Source organism: Micromys minutus (assembly GCF_963924665.1).
Source record: "Micromys minutus genome assembly, chromosome: 19".
NCBI classification, from domain to species: domain Eukaryota; kingdom Metazoa; phylum Chordata; class Mammalia; order Rodentia; family Muridae; genus Micromys; species Micromys minutus.
In genome coordinates this window covers 41277023-41297041 of record NC_137954.1, presented here as the reverse complement: position 1 = coordinate 41297041, position 20019 = coordinate 41277023, and the positions used below count along the sequence as shown (strand labels likewise).

At 46.3% G+C, this 20019-nt stretch overlaps 2 protein-coding genes across 2 annotated transcripts in view; one reads left to right on the top strand and one right to left on the bottom strand.

Moving 5' to 3' along the window:
- Positions 1 to 1665: 1665 nt before the first annotated feature.
- Positions 1666 to 10205, top strand: MTERF4 (mitochondrial transcription termination factor 4). Its single transcript, XM_080932714.1, has 4 exons — positions 1666 to 1714; positions 2450 to 2942; positions 4650 to 4834; positions 6168 to 10205. The coding sequence occupies exons 1-4, from the start codon at positions 1685 to 1687 to the stop codon at positions 6516 to 6518; spliced, it is 1059 nt and encodes a 352-aa protein (XP_080788840.1). The 5' UTR covers positions 1666 to 1684; the 3' UTR covers positions 6519 to 10205.
- Positions 10204 to 20019, bottom strand: part of SNED1 (sushi, nidogen and EGF like domains 1) — a gene marked incomplete at its 5' end in the record, with an annotated part of 53407 nt that continues 43591 nt past the window's right edge. Inside the window, 4 exons of the mRNA XM_080932713.1 lie at positions 10204 to 11519; positions 11972 to 12053; positions 16563 to 16650; positions 17257 to 17373. Coding sequence (XP_080788839.1) covers positions 11508 to 11519; positions 11972 to 12053; positions 16563 to 16650; positions 17257 to 17373 — 299 coding nt within the window. The 3' untranslated portion in view covers positions 10204 to 11507. The remainder of the gene's footprint in view (positions 11520 to 11971; positions 12054 to 16562; positions 16651 to 17256; positions 17374 to 20019) is intronic.

The following is a 20019-nucleotide window of genomic DNA, read 5'->3' as shown; positions in this document are numbered from 1 at the left end:
AATCATGCACCCAAATCCCTCTCATTTCCACATTCTTCCATATCAGCTCCCACCCTTACATCCCCCCAAAGAAAATAAAAATTAAAAACGAAACAGTCTTGTAGTTGCATGGGAGCCTCCAGTGCATCACAGTCTACCCTTTGGCTCAGACAGTTTTACTTGCAAATGTTCATTGCAATGAGTCATTGGTCTGCTTCAAGGCCTCTGGTTTGAAGATTTATATCTATATAGCATGTGCGCCATTGTGTGTTTGTGAAAATCAGAGGACAAGTACGTGGAGTAGGTTTGCTTTTTCACTTTTACATGGGTTTCTAGGATCAAACTCAGGGTATCAAGCTGGTGTGGCAAATGTCTTAACTGCCAAACTATCTTACTGACGAAACACTTTAAACAATAGATTACCAAATAGTTTTTCTGGGTCTGGATCCATACTTACCGTTTCAGGAAGAATTTTGGGCTGTCCTGAGAACTTCTCGCTGTATTACAGTGTCTATCAAAAACAACCCACCTCAAAAATGAGCCCAGGAACACAAATTTGGTTGCTCCAAAAGACTTTCCATTGTGGATGTAGTTAGGTGAGATAGTTACAGATAAAGCCATAAATCAAGGCATGTGCCAGACAGTTTAATATTATTTAATGGTACCATGAGCCTTTGGATTGGTGAAAACCACTGTTGGTCTAGGAATATACTTTAAAGGCATTCATAATCAGAAAGCTGTTGGGTTAGACGGGTGGACAGTGAGTGAATTTCAAAAAGGTGAAGAATAATTCATGGTAATTTGGTTGTGGTCTGCAGCATCCACAATTACAGTGGTAGCTTATTTGGCCGTGTAGCATCTTTAACACAGGTACTTGTTTTTGTCGTATTCTCTGATGTGTATATAAAAAAAAGATATGTCCTAGGTTTTGGCATCAATGTTAGGAAAAAGATGAAAGGGGCGGGGGCATATGCTCCATGGAGGTGCATCAAGGCATGGGGGAAGAGGGATCCCTCTGGGGGAGTCATGTTGGGAATCCCTTCCCCCTGAGGGACCAGCCACACGATGGTATAGAATAGAGTTTATTCAGGGCATGGGGAGGGGAGTTAAGACGGTAGTAGGGGCCGAGAGAGACAGAGAGGGAGAGGGAAGAGTAGAGAAGTAGAGGCTGGCCATGAGCACAAAGAGAGGGGGGAAGGGAATGGGGAGAGGAGGGGCAAGGGCGGGAGGGGGGAAGCAAGAGAGAGAGGGAGGGAGGGAGGGGGCAAAAAGCCCCCTTTATAGTGTCAAGTAACTGGGGCGGAGCATAACTGGCTGTTGCTAGTAACTGTGGGGTGGAGTTTACAGAATCCCAACATTCTCCCCTCCTCTCCTTAAGTCCCAGTAAGTGTAGTTTCACAGCAGAAAACGATGGTGTGAGCTTCGGGGTAGTTTGGTTTCACCTGTACTCTGAAGAGCAGTTTTAAAAGCCAGGTAGTGTCGATTGTTCCTGGCAGAGACCATGCACCTGAGTATGCACAACTAAGAAGAGCTGCACCTGCAGGATTGCAAGCGCTAGGCAGGAGCTTCTGGGATCAAGGGCTTGGCGGCGGAACGAAAGAACGCAGTCCCAAGGGAGTGAGACGGACACAGATCGGAGACCGGACGTTGTGAGCCAGGAAGGGCCACCTCTTCCGGTGTCGCAGTTATTCGCCGTTTGGGTTCCATGGCTTCCATGGGTTCGCTTGGAAGACAGGTGAGGTTGCCCTAGGTCCCAGGCACACCGCGGCTGATGGCGGGACGTTCAGGTGGCACTGCCGCTGGTTCTTGGTGTCCTAGTCTGGGCGCCTTGTGGCAGAGCGCTCCTGGGTGGCGTGTGGACAGATAGCCTGGTCCAGAGATAAAGCTTCTGGCTTTCTGGAGTTTCAGCCAGTGTACTTGCTGCCTAACAACTAGGGAGGCCTGGACTACCAACAGCTTCAAGAGGGGAAGGCTGACCATGCCAGAAAGTGTTTGAGAACAGTCTGGCGGGCACCGACTGCTCTGTGCTTAATTTATTATGTGCTATTTCCAAACACCGAGGGCTACTGTGTACAAATCGACAGATTCATTCCTCAAAATATTCTTCCTTTAATGAAAGGGATCCTTAAAAAAAAAACCTATCCTTTGGAATGAAATTAGGTAGTGTATCTGCCTGGTGGCTAGTCTGTGGTTCAGAATTTTCAGTCAAATGTTATCTCTTGTGCCCCATTTTGTCAGTTTCTGGATATTGCTTGTGCTCCTAGATCTTCAGTAAGTGCTGTTGTTTGTATGCTAATTTTCTTCTTTGGAGATTCTTTTAGACCCAGAGAAGATGTTACAGATTGTTTACAAAAATTGTTAGCTTTTGTGGGTCAAGGGTCAAGCTGAGGTTCAAGGTTACTGGCACAGTAATCTTGTGGCATTCATTATTCTGAGGTGGATCTGATTCTGTCATTACTCTGCCTTGCAGGTTTCTGAGTGGCATCGTCTTATGGTCCTCTCCTGGGCCTGTTTGGCTAGGCATACTCCTCATCTCAGAAAACAGAAAAAGATGAGTCCTTTGTTTTGTAAACTGACTACAGTACCCAGAGGAACCTTTCAAGAATTTTCCAGCGTTGGACCCCAGAAGTATGTGCAGGAACCAGAGTACAGGACAAGCCTTGTTCAGTGCCTTCATGAGGAACAGAGGACTTCTGTGGGTCCTGAGTCCCTGGAGCTTGAGAAGATTATCAGTTCCCTCCAGGACATGGGTTTTGCTGAAGCCCATGTTAACAGCTTGCTTAGTATACAGCCAAGTGTCCATCCTCAGCAGTTGCTGGACATAATTTCAGAACTTCTACTCCTGGGGTTGAACCCAGAGCCTGTATTTATGGCCTTGAAGAAAAATCCCCAGTTGCTGAAACTGTCTATCATGCAAATGAAGAGGCGTTCCATTTACCTTCGGAAGCTTGGCCTTGGAGAAGGTAGAAGGTGTAGGAGACTTTATGTTGTGAGGAGTCAGAGTTAGGGAGACAGTAGCCCACCCTAGTAGGGGTGTCCAGCCTTTTGATAGTATGGCATGGCATTATCATCTACAAATGAGTTAGGTTGCATACAGAGATATTCTGGGATCCATGTGCACTGTGGGCTTAACACACCTGAGTCAGGAGGAGTGAGATAGGAAAGTTTGCTGAGGAGAGGTCAGTGTCTCCAAGGAGATGTGCAGTGGGCTCTCTGCAGATGGTGTTGTAAGAGGGAGGTGAGGGAGAGCAGCCCAAGAAGAGAGAACCGAGTCCTAGTAAGTCCCCTGTGTTCATTGAGATCTCTAGCTCCAGAACAGTGGGGACATGGAGTCTGTTTTTGGCGGGTTAGTGTTGCTCTGTGGTAGTGATGTATGTGTATGCATGTACGTGACCTCTGCAAAAACATTCCACACACAACTTTCAGAGCTGATGATTCCAGGTTCCTGGAAGGTTGTTAGAGTGGCCTCCCTTCCAACAGTTGTCACTCTTCTGGAGAACTAGGTGGCGCTGTCTAGTGAACTCTACTCATTTGACCGTCTCTAATTCTTTTCATTATTGACTGTTTCTGGTAAGATTTTACCTCCAAAGTGGGGAGGCTTAGAGCCCACTATGCAATGCGTGTTTACAGGCCTCCTCTAAAAGATAAGCAAAAAGATAACTGTTCCCCGTGACAGATTGTCTCTTGAAATGTCATCTGAGCCCAAGCTCAGTCAGTGTGTGAAGCACAGCCTGAGAGGTGAAAATGAAGCTTATACTTGGGAAACACCTCTTCACATGGAAGCAAAGCAGTGACCAGCAAGGCTGTTAGGAAGTTAGTTCATGTCTAAGTGATTTTTAATTTTCAGTTATTAAATTGGCACAACTGTTCATAAGAAGACTTACTTTACTTTATCTGGGGCAACTCCTGCTTATACCATTTGTTCGAATACAGTTACTTATGTAACTCAACAAGACATGTGGAGGTCAGGTATGGTAATGCCTGCTTTTAACTAATCCCAAGACTCTAGAGACAGAGGTATATGGATCTCTGTAGGTTCCTGGCCTACCAAGGAGACCCTACAAAACAAGCAATAAAACACTTGGGATGGAGCACATGGTCACTCTCAGACTATTTGTAATTGTGTGTCCTGAATATTTGTTCCTGTCATTGTCATTCCCAAATTCTTCTTCATTAAGGTCAGGCTCCCAAGACTAGAGATTGTTAGTCTGTCTTATACAGAGTGAAACAGCAGCCCTGAGCCCCACTGCACAGGAAACCACCTAGCAAGCAAGAAGAGAAAGACCCAGAATATGAAGTTGGCACCTTCAGATAGAAGACTAGAAAGAGGCAGGGACATAGGGAGGGTTGTTGGGTCTGTGAAGAGTGCTTTCCATGGAGCTTCATGAAAGGTAGAGCTCTGAAATGGGATCCTATGGAGGGAGAGGATCCTTGCTGTGTCGTCACTCCATCCTGCCCCCTTCTATCTCAGAGGTGTGTGTGTGTGTGTGTGTGTTAGAAGTTGTTGTCTGCCACCACAATTTAGGTCCTGGGGAGTGAATTCAAGTTACAGGATTGCTGGCACGTTCCTTTACCCACTGTCTCATCTACCCACCCATAAATGTTGTTAAGCCCTTGACTTTCTGGAACATGCTAAAGTTACATGCTTTGCTTTTCTTAATATTCTATAGGGAAACTGAAGCGGATGCTTTACGTCTGCCCTGAGGTTTTCACCATGCGTCAGCGGGACATTGACAGCATTGTAAAAGTCCTCAAGGAGAAGTGCTTGTTCACAGTACAGCACATCACAGACATTCTGCACAGATGCCCAGCTGTTTTGCAGGAGGACCCCAGTGAGCTAGAATACAAATTCCAGGTGAGAGTAAGCGATTAGGCTGGACGGCAGAGTTTTCAGATTTTTTAAGTTTAGTAGGGTCAGTTGAATGGATAAGAAGCCTCTTCCGAGTAAAAAAAAACTCCTGTTCTAGAATAATCCAGCTCAGTTCTCCTCTCCTCTCCTACGCAAGCCTGTTCTCTAGCTCTGCTTCCTTGACAGTGGGTGGCCAGGTCCATTCCAGGTCCAAGTAGGTAAAACTTACAACCCTGATGTCTTAGTCAGGGTTTCTATTCCTGCACAAAACATGACCAAGAAGCAAGTTGGGGAGCAAAGGATTTATTCAGCTTACACTTCCACATTGCTGTTCATCACCAAAGGAAGCCAGGACTGGAACCCAAGCAGGTCAGGAAGCAGGAGCTGATGCAAAGGCCATAGAGGGATGTCACTTACTGGCTTGCTTCCCTTGGCTTGCTCAGCCTGCTTTCTTATAAACCAGGTCTACCAGCCCAGGGATGGTACCATGTACAATGGGCTGGGCTGGGCTGGGCCCTCCACCCTTGATCACTAGTTGAGAAAATGCATTACAGCTGGATCTCATGGAGACATTTCCTCAACTGAGGCTCCCTTCTCTATGATAATTCCAGCTTGTGTCAAGTTGACACACAAAACTAGCCAGTATACCTTGGAATGACTTTTTGTGTGGGGGATTTGGAAATTGTGACGTTTGCCCTAAAAGTTTAGTAACAGATATGACAGGTAAGGTCATATGCACTTGTGCAGTTGGGTGGTGGTGGCACACTACTTTAATCTTAGCACTTGGGAGGCAGAAACAGGCAGATCTGAGTTTGAGGCCAGCCTGGTCAACACGGTGAGTTCCAGGACAGCCAAGGTATGTAGAGACCCTGCCTAAAAAGCAACTAGCCAAAGCTGGTATGGGGACCTGAGTTCAGATCCCCAGAACCCAGCTAACAGCTGGAGGCCCAGTGCCGCAGCTTGTGAGCCAGCTAGCCTGGCTTCTGACCTCCAAAGCATGCTGTGACATACTCAAATAAAACTGCATGCTCACACATTTTTTAAAGATTCCTAGGTATCTTATGATTTCTTTGGATCTGATTTTTCTTACACTTGTGATTTTTGTTGTCCTATTTAAAGAAAGGGATATCTCTCTATGCCCCTTTGTTTTCTGCTGCATTGTTTTCAGCCTTAATTTGGAAATGCTTTGAAAACTGAGATTTCAAACAAATGCTGGTATTATAGAGTGGTTATTCTACCATTTCTAACTAGGCAGTTATTGATTTTGGCTAAAGTTTGTTTTGAATGACAGGCTTTGGGGTTCTATACATGGATTCCTAAATGTGCTTGTATCTTTCAGTATGCATATTTCAGGATGGGACTTACTCATCTAGACATAGTCAGGACGGATTTCCTACAGTATTCAATAACCAAGATCAAGCAGAGACACATTTACCTTGAGCGCCTTGGACGATACCAAACCCCTGATAAGAAGGGGCAGACACAGATCCCTAATCCCTTGCTGAAGAACATTCTTAGAGTTTCCGAAGCTGAGTTTTTGGCCAGGACAGCCTGTTCCTCTGTTGAGGAGTTTGAAGTTTTTAAAAAGCTCTTGGATCAAGAGGAGGAGTCTGAGAGCCAAGTTTCTGAGGAGGAGGAAGAAGAGGAGGAGGAGGAGGAGGAGGAGGAGGAGGAGGAGGAGGAGCTGTAAGAGCACTGGGATGTCAGAGGTCATCTCATTCCCGAAGTGTTGGGAGCTTTACCTGGATCTTCTCAAGTACTTTTGATGCCAACGCTGGTCTTTTGTTGGGAAAAACTGCTGTAATGAGTGGCTGGAGATACAGGTGGATACACCAAACCAAATGAGGGGTGCTTTGTTGTGGGCTAGTAGGTTCTGTGGGAGGCCTACTCCATCCAAAATAAAGGGCTGTCAAAATCCAGGGGATGCAACCCATCTGCGTTGGTGTCTTTTTCTCTGTTAAAGTTGTTCTACTTCCAAAACCGTGTGAGGAGAGGTGCCTTTCGGCTCAGGAGCACTTTGATTTCCAGGTAGTAGTAGAGATAAAATCATGGAATTATAACATGAAGGTTAGTATGTCATAGCACTTTAATGAAAACAAGTAGCCCGTTTCCCACACATAAGCATGTTCTTAATCCGACACCATTTCCCCGCCTTCTGAAGTGTTGAGTGTACAGCAGAATGAGAGGCAGTTGGTTAGTAACATGTCCTTTAGTCACACAGTCGGCAGACTAGCAAAACGCTTCTGTCAGTTGCTGACTGGACCCTTCCTGCTTGGGCAAGTTGGCCTTCATGTTGGTTCCCGGCTAGTTGTCACTTCAAGGCCTCCTATCTTTCTGGCTCTGTAGCCTGTGCTAGAGAGTGAGCTGCTCAGAGACCAGCACTGACGGGGGGGGGCTGCAGAGCGAGGTGAGTGTGGAGTGGAGCCACGTGACATACTGGGACTAGGATGAGGTGATGGAGCTAAAGCTCAGAGGGTCAGAGAACCAAGGCCCTTCCTCAGGAAACTGCACAGGTTGGTGACACAGAAAGGTTTTTTGATGGTAAGACCAAAGTCAGGAACCCTGATTGGGGCCTTGTGTTTAAACTGAATCCAGTGCTTATGGAGGATGACCTTGGTCCTCTAGACATCTGACAGTCTTTGGGAATGTTTTTTATGTGTCATGGCCTCGGGATCTTGTGGTCAGAACCAGGGATGCTTTAAAATATGCATTGTACCGCACACGAACGATTAGGTCTACAAAGCCATGCCAGTGCTGAGAAACTGCTCAAAGACCTGGCCCACGAAAATACTGTGACTACAACAAATTTTGATTGTAAATGGACCCAATGTATTTATTTCTGTGATCTTGCTGGACCTGAGGTGTATTTTTTGAGGAACCAGCACCAAGGTGGGGAGGCTTTTGACTTTCCTGGAGCCTGATTGCAAAGAGGAGAGTATTCACAAAGAAAAGCAGGCGTTCCAGTGTTCGCCTGCACACAATCTGTTATCACTGTGGCAGGTATGTGAGACAGGATCATTCCTGGCAAGGGCGTGTCCTTGCCTGTTGGACTCTCCACAGAAAGCAAGACACAGCAAGCCATTCTATCTACCGCAACATCCCATAGGCAATAAAGAAGGGGAATGCCTTCTGCCTGTTCCTGGCTGTGAACAATGATCCATTCTTTGCTGCTTACTCTTCCTTTGTGGCCTTGATGTGTCTCTACTTTCCCTGAATGTTGGCCTTGGGCTCCACCAGAACTGAATAGAGCCCTAACCCTGAGCTCAAATAGGTATCTGCTCATCTTCAATTTTGACTAGCAAATGGTGAGCCCAACAACTCATGATTGTCTCTTCAATTTAACACAAAAGTCTCTACCCTCTACCTTGTCTGTTTTCTGATTCCATTGTGACATTTCCCAAGTGGACAGTGCCTGCTTTGTGGATTTAATTATTCTGCATAAGAAAGGCGTGTAAGAAAGCAGACGGCATGTTTGGAATGTTGCACACTAATTCCTCAGCATCGGCAAGTCTTTCTTCACTCCACTTTGGAATGATTACCCAACAGTGCCACACTCAGCATTCAGCAGGCTGGCTCTTGTTTGAAACACAGGCTCCAACTGGGAATGGGAACATGGTAGCATCAGCCTGGTGGGTGAGGGTCCTGAGGTTATTAGTATAGTACAAAGATTCCATCTACTTTTCCAGTGAGGCCACCTGATCTTGCTGTTTACTGCTAATACTGTAGCTTATGCGGTCTCCAGATCTCTAGCGTGTATCTAAGGTACAGTAGTGAGTTTATGTAACTGTCCTTCTTGAAAAAAAAAATAGTATGTAATACATAGGCTCAGAATTTTTTAGTGAGAATAAAACTTAAAAGGTTATGCTTCAAACTATGTTTTTATGAACTATGGAGGGCAGGAGGCCTCTCTGGTTGGGATGTAATTCTTGGTGTTGGATTTCCAGTCAGCTCTGCTCTAGAGGAATCATGTTGTATATTGACTTTTCTGATCGTGAAGTCACTGCAGGGAGATGACAGCTGCTTAGAGCCTTGTTGGGAATGGATGGAAATCGGAGGCTGTGTAAAGTATTTTTGTTTTGGTGGCCCACAGCCATCTACTTGAGGCACAGATTACAAGAATCCTTGGACCCTGTCTTCTGGAGCCGGCTTGCCCTGTGTCATTGTGTGCTGCATTCAGATTTGAACAGGTAGCTCTTGCTGCTCTATGGTGTAAGTATGCCTAAGGCTCCTGAGCAAGGATTTTTAGTGCTTTTCTTCTATGAAAGCTCAGGGGTCTTTCATATCTTGATGCTGAACTTGTCATTCAGGAGATGCCTTTCTCCACAGAAGGCTGAGGTCTAAATCATCTTATAAACCTGCCGACTATGGCCTACTGCCCGTTTTTGTAAATGAAGTTATGTTGGAATACAGCTATGCTAGCTACTTCTGTGACTGTTGGTAGTAGACATCATTCCATCTTCGAAGTCCAAAATTCTGCCTAAGCATGTCTGCCCTGCCACCCCTGAGTTGTAGACCAAGTGTCTAAACTCCACCATAGTAGGAATTAGCACTTCTTCTTTAGGTCAGTATAAATGAGGAGAGGAGCAAGGTAGAGCCCATCTGTTTCCACACAGCCTTTCCTGGATCTCTTGTGAAAGCTGAGTCTTTTCCTTCTCCGTGTTTGGAGGTTCAGGACTCACTTCTCTGGCACTGGGAGCTGGAGGTGGGTCTCTGAGTACAGAGGCATCACTCACAAAGCCTGGTAACCCAGGTAACTCCACAGAGGAACTGACCAGAACTGCAGAAACAGCAGCCCGGGTTAAGATGACAGGTGCTTGCTTCCCTGGCAGGAGTCCTTGGGTGTGCACGTCTGGCTGTCTCTTTTCTAGAATTTTGAGGATGGAGATCTTGGGAGACTGCCTAAAACTGGGATCTTGGCTCTTAAATTGTGAGCCTCATTTTCCTAGGTTTTGGAAATCCTTGAGGTGTGGGCAGTGTTGCAGCACATGCCCATCCTTTTGAAGGAGTAACAGTGAACTGAGGCACACACCTCTTTATTCCCACTGTCTTTCTCTGGAGGCAGCAGGCACTGTCCCCTAGGAGCCAGAATGCCAGCTGACTATGAGGCAAGGAGGGATGAAAGGGAACACTGGCACCTTTGGGGACACTTGAGCTCAGCCTGATGCTTTACCTTTGCTGCTTGCTGGTTGGTCCTCTGCTGCCTTTCTTTTAGTGGGGATGGTACTGCTTGTTTTCTCAGGGCAGCTGTGGATGTGAGTTCTGGTGTTTTCTTCAGAGAGAGAGAGAGAGAGAGAGAGAGAGAGGGGTGTGTTCGATGTGTGTGTGCTGCTCTGGCAATAGGTATTATTTAAGCCATTATGTGAGAAGTAGCTAGGGATTCTCGTTTACTTTTTATATAAAAATGGGTCTTCGGGTGAATTCTTAAACGATGCGTTAATATTTCAAGTGACTTATTGCCATATAAATATTTTAAAGCCAAATAATTTGTGGATTTTTGATCTTTGCCAGAATTAAGTTGCTCACAAATGTTGGAGGGTGTTTTGTGTCCATTTGGGGGGGCTGAGGTGAAAAGGTGATGCTGTTCGGTAGACAGGGTTTGAGTCTTGTCAGCTGCTCTTCCTGCAGAGTTTTCACACCTGGAATGGTCAAGATGCACAGGGCCTGCTGCTTAGGCGTGTCTGAGAGCCTGCTCTCCTGATGCCCTGCGCTTGGTCTATGCTGACAGCCTGCCTGTTACTGTAGGCACTTTTTCTTTGGGTGACCTTCGCCCAGAACTCTCTGCTTTTCTTTGTTCTTAGGCCTTTGGGTGACATTTCTCCTTCATGTCCTATACTGTAGAAGAAAAAGGTGGTTCACTCTTGAAGTGGCAGGTTTTCAGATATGCCTGTCTTCCACCACTGGAAAGATGTACTGTTCTGGCACCTCCCTTATTGTCTCTGACCAGCCAGTTTTTCATTTCCAATTGATGTCCCATCAATAAGTCAGTGTGGGGCTAAGTTCAGTCTATACAGGGATTTCTGTAGTGTAACCCAGTATTTTCCAGACTGCTGTGAAAAAATAATTCCAATGCCCTTTTACATCTCACAGTTTATGCATGGGGAGGTGTGGTGGGGTGTGCTGGATCAAACAGGCAAAGTGTCTTTCATTTCAGGGTTATTAGTGGGCAGAATTCCAGCATCCACTACAATTCTCTCAGTGAGAGGCACCTGCAGGTTATGTGACAAGGCTCCGCCCTTTTCTACCAGTACAATGCTATTCGTAGGGCTTGGTACTTCTTCAGGTCCTTCCCAGCAGCCCCAGAATTGTTTGGCATCCTTGATCTATCCATCGACTACCCAGGCCCACTGTCCTGAAAGGGCCAGGTGATTTTTGTGCCTCATTGTAACTGGTCTGCATTTCCCTTGAGAGAGTCATTTGCCCCTCCCCCAGAGAGTCATTTCTACCTGAAAGTAGATTTCTTATGCGAGGTCAGACCAGATAATGTCTATTGGTAGGCTATAGACAGGGGATTCTGGAACCTTCCTGGTTGGGTCTGTAATAGCACAGTGCTGAGTTTGCACTCTCAGTGTTTGATAAAGGACTGTGGTGTCCAAGGAACTGGGTATGATGGTGTCTCCAGTTCTCAACAGATCTTGGTATGAAGGAGAATGCACCTTAAGATTTCTTCAGTGTTAGACTGTTACTTTGTTTCCTGAAAGAATTAAGAAAACCAATTTGGTGAGAAAGAATCTTGTGTATCTTAAACCCTGTCTGTCCACCTCATCTGTTCCTCATGTGTAACCCAGGGAAGCCCACACACAGACGACAGGGAGCCTGGCCTGTCAGTCCAGGAGCACACACCAGCCGGAGGATGCTGTGGAAGGAGCAGAAAGCAGCCTGGCATTATGAGGAGGTTAGGCTTGGGCCTGTCAGTCACATCCCTGCTTTTCTGTCTACCACACTCATTCCCTGTGCAGAACCGCAGTGACCACCTCCAAGCTCAGCTGGGCCTCTCTGTGCCCTCACGTGCTGCACACCAGTTTCTGAGCAGAGTATAACCACACATGGGCTGCTTTTTTGGGCAAACAGCCTACCCTGTCACTACTGCCCCTTCCCACCCACAGAACTGCATGTGCGACATAATGTCGCAGCCCCGAGACGCACCTGTTTGAGTTTTTTGAGGCTTGTGCTCTGGCAGCGCTCCTTAAAGCACACGTCCTGGTGAACTTTGTAGATTTTCTTATACCTGTTGTCACAAGAAAACTCTGTGAAGTCAGACACTGGGACAGAGAGGTATCCAACTGTCTCACCTAGGCTGTGTAGCCTACACATGGACAGAAAGAGAGACCACTATTTTATGAACACAGGGTTACTGGTGCTGGGGCAGGGTGAGTTTAGAAAGCCTAATATAAAATACAGGGAATCAAAGATTTATTTTACTTAGTGTATCATACACAAAAGGTGTTCATCTCAGGGTACATTTTCATGAGTTGCTGACGAAATCATGGTATTGAAAAGCACCCTGAAATGACCATGACAGGACATTGCTGGGGCCAGGCCACTTGGTCGGACTCTATTACTGGTTATTTATTTATTTATTTATTTATTTATTCATTTATTTATTTATTCATTTATTCATTTATTTATTTATTTATTTATTTATTTATTTATTTATAAGGTCCGACTTGACACAAAATAGGATCATATGGGAAGAGGGAACTTAACTTTTTTCCCTGTTAACTCTTTTATTCACTTTACATCCTGAGCACAGCCCCCACCCCTCTTCCAGTCCCCTCCCTCAACTCTTTAATTGAGAAAATGGCTCTAGCAGGTTGGCCTATAGACAAGTATGTGAGACCTTTTAGATTAATGATTGCTGTGAACAGCATCCCTCCTGGGCAGGTGGCCTTGTGGTATAAGACAGCATGTTGAATGAGCCATGGGAAGCAAGTCTTTGTGATCTCTGCTTTAGTTTCTCTGGGTCTGACTCTCCCTGTCAATACACTGTAATGTATGAGATAAATACGTTCCTCCCCAGTTTGCTTTTTTGTTATGTTCCTTATTACAACCATAGAAAGCAAATTGGGGCACATAACCCTTCTGTTTTATCAATGTTTCAAGAACACAGCTGTGACGTCTGGCACTTGCAAGCCTCAAAGGCAGGCAGCGTGGGCCAGGAGGCCTGCTGGAGCCTACCCATCCCATTTGTTAGGCTACAGTAGCAAGCCTCCTTAGCTTCTAGGTCTTGGTTTCTTGTGAGTGGGATCTACTCACACCATCCTTGTCTGTTTCGTAGGAATGGGGGCCTGTTATCATTTCTGTGTCTGACCCATTGGAAAGGAAATCAAAGTTTGAAGCAAAGCTCCTGCCCGCACTAGTTTTGGAGGCTGCTTTAGAGGACTTCTGGCTGGGAGGGAGTAGAGTACCTGGAATTAGCTTTCAGCTTCAACTAACCGAGAACTGGAACTACTACCAGAAGAAGTAACTATTTTAAAAAGCTAGAAAATAGCCCAAAGAGAATTTCATGCCCTGAGGAGAGAGAAGTATGCCATGAACACCGAGCCACATTGTCATTCAGCCTGCAGCACTTCTGAGAGTACGCAGTGGTCACAGTATTGAGGAAACAGGCTGGAGCCTGTGGAGAAGTGTTCTGGAGTGGATTGAGCTGTGCATGCACAGGGTGGAACCCTGAGCAACTGGGCCAGACCTGAGCCAAAGGTAAGATCTTGTCTGACTCCAGAAAGGCAGTGCCACCGAAGGGGTGAAATCAACCCTACATGACGTCTACTCTAAAGCCACGCTTCAAAAGAACCAAACTGTAATCAAAGCCTGCCTTGTAGAAAACAATACAACAAATATACCTTTCTTGAAAATAAACCCACCACCCAGAAATATAAAATCTATATTGTTTAGCATCTGGTAAATTATGACATTCAAAGTATCATAAGAACCAAAAGCCAAAAACCAACCCCCCCAAAAGACCAGATACAAAACCCTGTGTTATATATATAACCTAGAGAAAACTAATTGAGTAGAAAGCAATTCATGATAAAGAGAAAGACCTGTAAAGCAACTGCTATCTTTCTGTTCCACACACTTAGCAAGCTAAAGGAGAATATCAGCAAAGTGGAGGGAGAAAGAGCTGATAAATGAAACATGGTTTCTGTGCTGGGGTTTGCTCAGTGGTACAGCACTTGCTGAGCAACCTTGGAGTCAATCTTAAGACTGAAAAACAAAATCCAAAAAGCTAACCAAACACCATCAATAAGTGTCTGAAATTTGTTGGACTGGATTAATAATAAGCTAGATGATGTAAAAGAAAAGGTGTGTGGCATTGAACACATAGCAATACAAACTACATACCCGGAACCATATTCACATCTACACTATTTACTATGCTTCTTAACAACAACAAAAAAAGCCCATAGTGAGAAATATTAGTCAAATATATTCATAATTGAGCTCTAGAAGTAGAGAACAGAAATGGGGGGGGGGGGGAGATTGAGCTACTGCCCAAATTTTATGTAAGCTAAGCCCTCAGAAATACAAGTAACAAATTCCAGAGAAGTGGGCGTGGCATTGCAAGCCCTTTATCCCAGCACTTGAAAGGCATTGGCAGGTGGATTTCCAAGTTCAAGGCTAGCCTGGTCTATAGGACAGGCAGGCCTGCAAAGAGAGATCCTCTCAAGATAAGCAAGTAAATAAATATTCCAGGGAATAAAAATACAACAGTACCTAAATCTGGTATAGCCAAGTTGGCCAGAAATAGCATTAGAGAGGAAATAAAGAAAGGAGCCACAGTGTGGAGAAGACTGGGTAAGCCAGAAGGCAGGGAGGTAGGGAGAGGGCCAGTCTTGTCTACACGATGTCACCAAGAAACACGTGGGGTAGTGAGCACATCTCTGGTTGTGTCTGAGGATGTTTGCAGACTGCAGGAGAAGAGAAGGCAGCCATGGTGTGGATAGTACCATCTCACAGACGGGGGTTCTCATCTACTACATGAGCTGTTCTACTTCACCATCATGGATAGAAACCTCTGTGAGCCAAAATAAAGCCTTCCTTTACATTGTTTATACCAAGAATGTTGTCACTGTGATAATTCTAATTGTAACCGTCCATCAGTAATCCTATATTTAACAAATACTCATGCCCAAAGTAAGGCTTAAAGACCTATGGATTTGTGTACTGAAAAATGTTCCAGCAAGTTTTCCAGGGAAGGCAAGTGGTACGTGATGGAATCTTAGGTTTGCAGGAGTGATGAGTGTGGGAAAGCAAGGATGACAGTGCTGTGGTATTTGCTGTTGGGAACGGAAGTCAGTCTGATGATGATTCAAAGGTAGAAGCCTCCTATAACTGCAGATGTGTGCAAGCAATATAAGTGGGGAAAAGTTGATGATGTGCACTGTAAATCCTAGAGTAACTACTGGACAAAATGAAGCAAGTATCTCTGAGCCAGCAACCCAAAATTAGCCAGCAAGAGGAAAATGCAACAAGGATCAGGTGGAACAATTCAAAATAATATGTAATACGATAGATTTAAACCCAGCCACATTACCCATCATGATAAGTGTAAAATGATCCAAATACTCTAATGAAAGACAGGTCAGACTGAATACAAGCAAGACATATCTCCCTGTTAGATACAGGGGAGTCTCTTCAAAGATGCATAGAGTTACAAGAACAGGACTAAAACACTGGCAGATGAAGGACGTGTAACACAGAGGCAGGCTCCGGTATAACCAGAGTAGCCAGAAGCCAGAGGAGGATGCGGACTACCACTGGATTGCTCTTGTGGGTCCAGGGTGATGGGCAAGGCTGCCTCGGCAAACCCATATGGATTAGGGCCTTTTAGCCTCCTCGCTGACTAAGCCTTGCTTTGCATTGAGCTTGCATACACTTTCTGCCATTTCCTCTCCATTATTTCATCTGCTTCCTCCTCCTTTGAGGAGCATCAGAGTGGCCTATACAGTGTGGTCACACATCACCTTCTGTACAGAGCCCTCCACAATTCTTGGAGAACAGATACCACAGCCTGTGTGAGGGTCTCCAAGATCCCAGGAATTCTTTCTTCTGCTCTCAAACTCTCTGCTCTATTGGCTTCTGTTGTTCCTCAGACAGTAGGGTACAACCTGCCTCAGGACCTTGTAACAGATATACCTGGTGTCTGGAACATTCTCTCTGATATCCCCATTTCCTCTATGTCTGTTCAGTCTCCCTCTCCCATGGAGCCCACTCCTGCCCCTTCCACCCCTAGCTCTCCCCATCTTAGGCTTTCCTCTCTTTCTTTCCCGGATACTTCCTGATTTTGTGTAGCAGATATGCTTTATGATGTCCATCCTTATTTGGGTGTGAGCATCTGGCTCTCTGAGAGCCTGGAACAATCCGGCTCACAAAAGCACCGAGAGACACAGTGCTTATAACAAGGAGGGTCTCAAAGAGATGAGGTAAGAAGTCTTTCCTCCTATTCCCGATTGAGAATCTGAGGCGAGAGTGATTTGCCCAGGGCCACATCATGGAGGGCTAATGGTAGAGCCAAGTTCTTGTGTGCTGTTTGATTTCTGGGCTTTGAGGGGAGGAGGAGAGGCAGGTCCTGGAATTCTGTGAGGGATTCCATGCATGGGAATCAGCCTGTCCTCTCTTTTGTCAACTCTTGGCTGCATGGGTTATACAAATAGTTTAGACAGGAACGGTGGAAGCCATCATCCCTCAGGTAATAAGGACACAACACCAGGGCACAGAGACAGAGCTGACTTACACATGGTGGCAGACGTCTCCTTCCCAGACAGGAAATGACTTGGTCTCAGAGAACAGCCGTGTGCAGGGGCGGGGCACTTTTTCACAGGCTAATGACACAAAGAAGAAAGAAAGGCCAACAACTCTTAGGAGAAGGTTCTTTCTACCTTTCAAGTGAGACCCCGCCCCTCCAGAAGCACCGTGTGAGCCTGTGGATCTATGCCAGTTACGTTCTGGGCTTGGGCCTTGCTTCAGAGTGTTTACATCTGCAGGCTGGTTTCCCTTAAGTTCCCTGTGGCCTCAGGATTCTTGTGTGTCTTCCTGGGAGCCTCCAGCACTTTTGGTTCTCAGTCCAAATGTGCTCTTGAGCCTCACATCCTCCCACTGAATCTGTTGTCCCTCTCGTCAAGCTGGCCCCCCAGATGTTGCTTTGGAGTCACCACCCCGGTTCCCGACGTCCTCGGCTTTGTTCTGCAGTGCTTTTCAACCCGTGCTTTGGGCATCCTTCTGTCCCTGTGGTTCATGGTCGTTCTCTGAGGCCACACATCCACTATCCTTCCTACTTTGGTTCTTTGGACCCCTGCCTTACTACCTCACAGATTGAAAGCCGACTTGGGGAAAGCCACCTTGAATGGTCAGCATCCCAGGACCAAGCCCCAGGCTATCCTCACAGCTGCCCTGAGGCCACACCTGCTTAGTAGTGAGCTCTGACTTACCAAGCTCACAGTGTCTGCCTTTGAACCCAGGCCTGCAGTCACAGCTGTGGGCATTGGCGCCGGGGACACAGGTGCCTCCATTCTGACAGGCATCTTCTGAACAGCTGCCAGGGGTATCTGGAAACAGAAAAGCACTGTCAGCTTCAGGGTCCAGGAAAGCCTGCTGACACAAGGACAGCAGTGGCAAACCTGTCTTCCTCCCATTGTTAGACACTGGTGCAGGATGCTAACAGCGCTACCTGGGTCTGGACTGGGAGGAGACTGTTCATTCCTTGTGGTGTGGTCTTGGTCCCCTCATCATCATCATTTAACAGTAGATATGTGGTTATTTCTAGACTGTTCATTCTGCCCTGTATATTTACATGTTTGTCCTTAAGGAGTGTCACACTTGACTTACAGCATGTCTTGATATCAGGAATATGAATTTTCCTACCTGTTTCCTCTTTTCAGAAAATGTTTTGCTATTCTGAATCTTGCATTTCCATATGAATTTTAGGTACTGTACATAATGCCCAGAGATGTTTACAGCAGCCCTACAGGATAAGGAAGTATGTGAGAGTACTGAAAAATCTAAGAATTTTTATCATCAGTCTTCACCCTCTGTGCATGGGACGGCCAGGGCTACAAGGACCAGGCTGACACGCCTGTCATTCGTGGGTGAATCTGCAGTTGGCAGAGCCTACTATACTTTTCATGAAAGTCTAGAATAGCTATGGTGATGGGAAGTACCTTGGTGGCTCCTCAGGACAGACATGGAGGTATAGGGGGGGAAGGTATAGGGGGGAAGCTAATGAGTAGCCAACACCACTAAAGACACACATACATGCACATATAAACACAGACACATAGAGAGAGAGAGACATAGAGAGAGAGAGAGAGAGAGCGCAAGCTGTTTTGAATCAGGCAGTGAATGGGGTGTTCAGTGTGTAGGTATAGTAGCTCCTTCTGGCGGGGTATTGTGCTGATCCCCTATGGATGATTTAGACAGCAAAGCTGTTCAGGCCTTGTACTTGCCTGCGGCTGTGGGGATGGTACCTGCTTATCCTTTTGGTGGAAGCCAGATATGGGTGTATAGCGGGATAAAACATAATAATTCAGAAACCCTGCTTCTGGAGTGAGGAGTGGAGAAAAACCAGGGATAATATCTAGGATTAGCATTTGCTTTTGCCCTTGAGGTCCCTCCATCTCAGGGTGACTGAAGCGGGAACCTGCCTCCTCTCCATAGATTCTTCCTGGGACGTGACATACAACCCTGACCATGAACGTTATTTAGTGAGGGAACACCCTTTGGGAGCATTAATGTGCGTTAGGGGCTCCCGGGGGCCTTTTGGGGGATACTCTTTTGCTTATGGAAGAAAAGTCTGATTCTTCCAGAGAAAAGGATCAGATGACCTACAAGGAAACAAAAACAAGACTGGACACCCCATGACAATGGAGAGAAGAATCCAAACCTGGCATACTGTGTCCAGCTAAAGGATCTTTTACGTGTGAGTGCTGATAAATGTTTGTGAGCATACATGGCCTTCGGAACTTGCTTGCAAGCACCTTGTGGAACAAAGTCAACACACAGAGAACGAAGGTCCATTGAAAGGGAAATTGAGACTCCTTAGAGGTCTTGTAAGTTCCCACCAAGGCCACCGTCATTAAGTTGGATGAACTGGCTCACAGAAGGGGAAGTGTTGGAACAAAGGAGACAGTCCAGAATGCACTTTTGGACACTTGATTCAGGTGACTGAGAGCTGGGTTAAAAGCGTGTTCCTTACACACAGTTGTAATGTGTGACCCCCTCTTACCACTGCCACTCTGAGACTAAGGAGTCAGGATGGAGTGGGATGCATGCAGAATCCAGGAGATAAAATTCCTACCAGATTCTAGCATGGGCCGGACTCCAGAATCATCAAAGACCACCAGACTGACAAACAGAGATGGACGGATGGCATGAACGTGACATGAACCAAAGGTCGTGATTAGTTTTGTGTCTGAGGCCTTAAGAGAGTCTTTTTCTTGTGAAATCACCAAAGTGTGCCCCACTGCAGGGTGACAGGCTTTGGGACCACTTGGATTTCTTTTTGAGATGGAGCCCAGGAGACTGAACCCATGAAAGGGAACATCTGGTACTCACAGGGGCCGACAGAACACAGACTACCCACTGAGCCTGTTTTATCTACTCAAAAAGTAGGGCAGACCGTGGTGAGAAGTGTCCCCTGCTGCAGCATGTCCCTCCCAGTGTGCATAGGGACAAGAGCTGGGACAAGAGCTGGGACAGGTGTCCCAGGTTGAGAAGAATACTAAATTCAGGGGTCAGTGGGCCCTCTGTCTGTCCCTTTGGCATTGTAGCACCAGGTGTCCTTCCAGGGTAGTTTCTCAGGTGACGTCACATTGGGGCTTACACTTCTACCAAGTACTCTGGTCTTTTGTGGGGCTAGGTGAACACATTCTAAGCCTCTGGTGTGACTCAGAAGGAGGAAGGACCTCCAGGCCCTAGGGAACTCTCTAATCCAGAATCCTTAGAGGGATTAGAGGACAAAGGACAGTTGAAGGGGCATCTGTTTGCACTGCTGGCGGCTGGAATCACACCCTGTGCTATGTGGGGACAGAACATCTAGGCTACGAGTAGCCCTACATGTTGCCAAGCTTGAAGTGGCATTTCTCAGGTTAGGGCTCACTCAGTGGCATTGTTCACTGGTTTCCACCTCCTCTGTGAAGAAGTGAGCTAGGTGGCCGGAAGTGGGTGAGGGGCAAGGGGGGGGGGTTACAGGAAAT

Coding starts and splice junctions, on each gene's coding strand:
- MTERF4 (XM_080932714.1), top strand. CDS start 1,685: ATGGCTTCCATGGGTTCGCTTGGAAGACAG. Junction 1,715..2,449: donor TGGGTTCGCTTGGAAGACAG/GTGAGGTTGCCC, acceptor TCTGCCTTGCAG/GTTTCTGAGTGGCATCGTCT. Junction 4,835..6,167: donor AGCTAGAATACAAATTCCAG/GTGAGAGTAAGC, acceptor TGTATCTTTCAG/TATGCATATTTCAGGATGGG.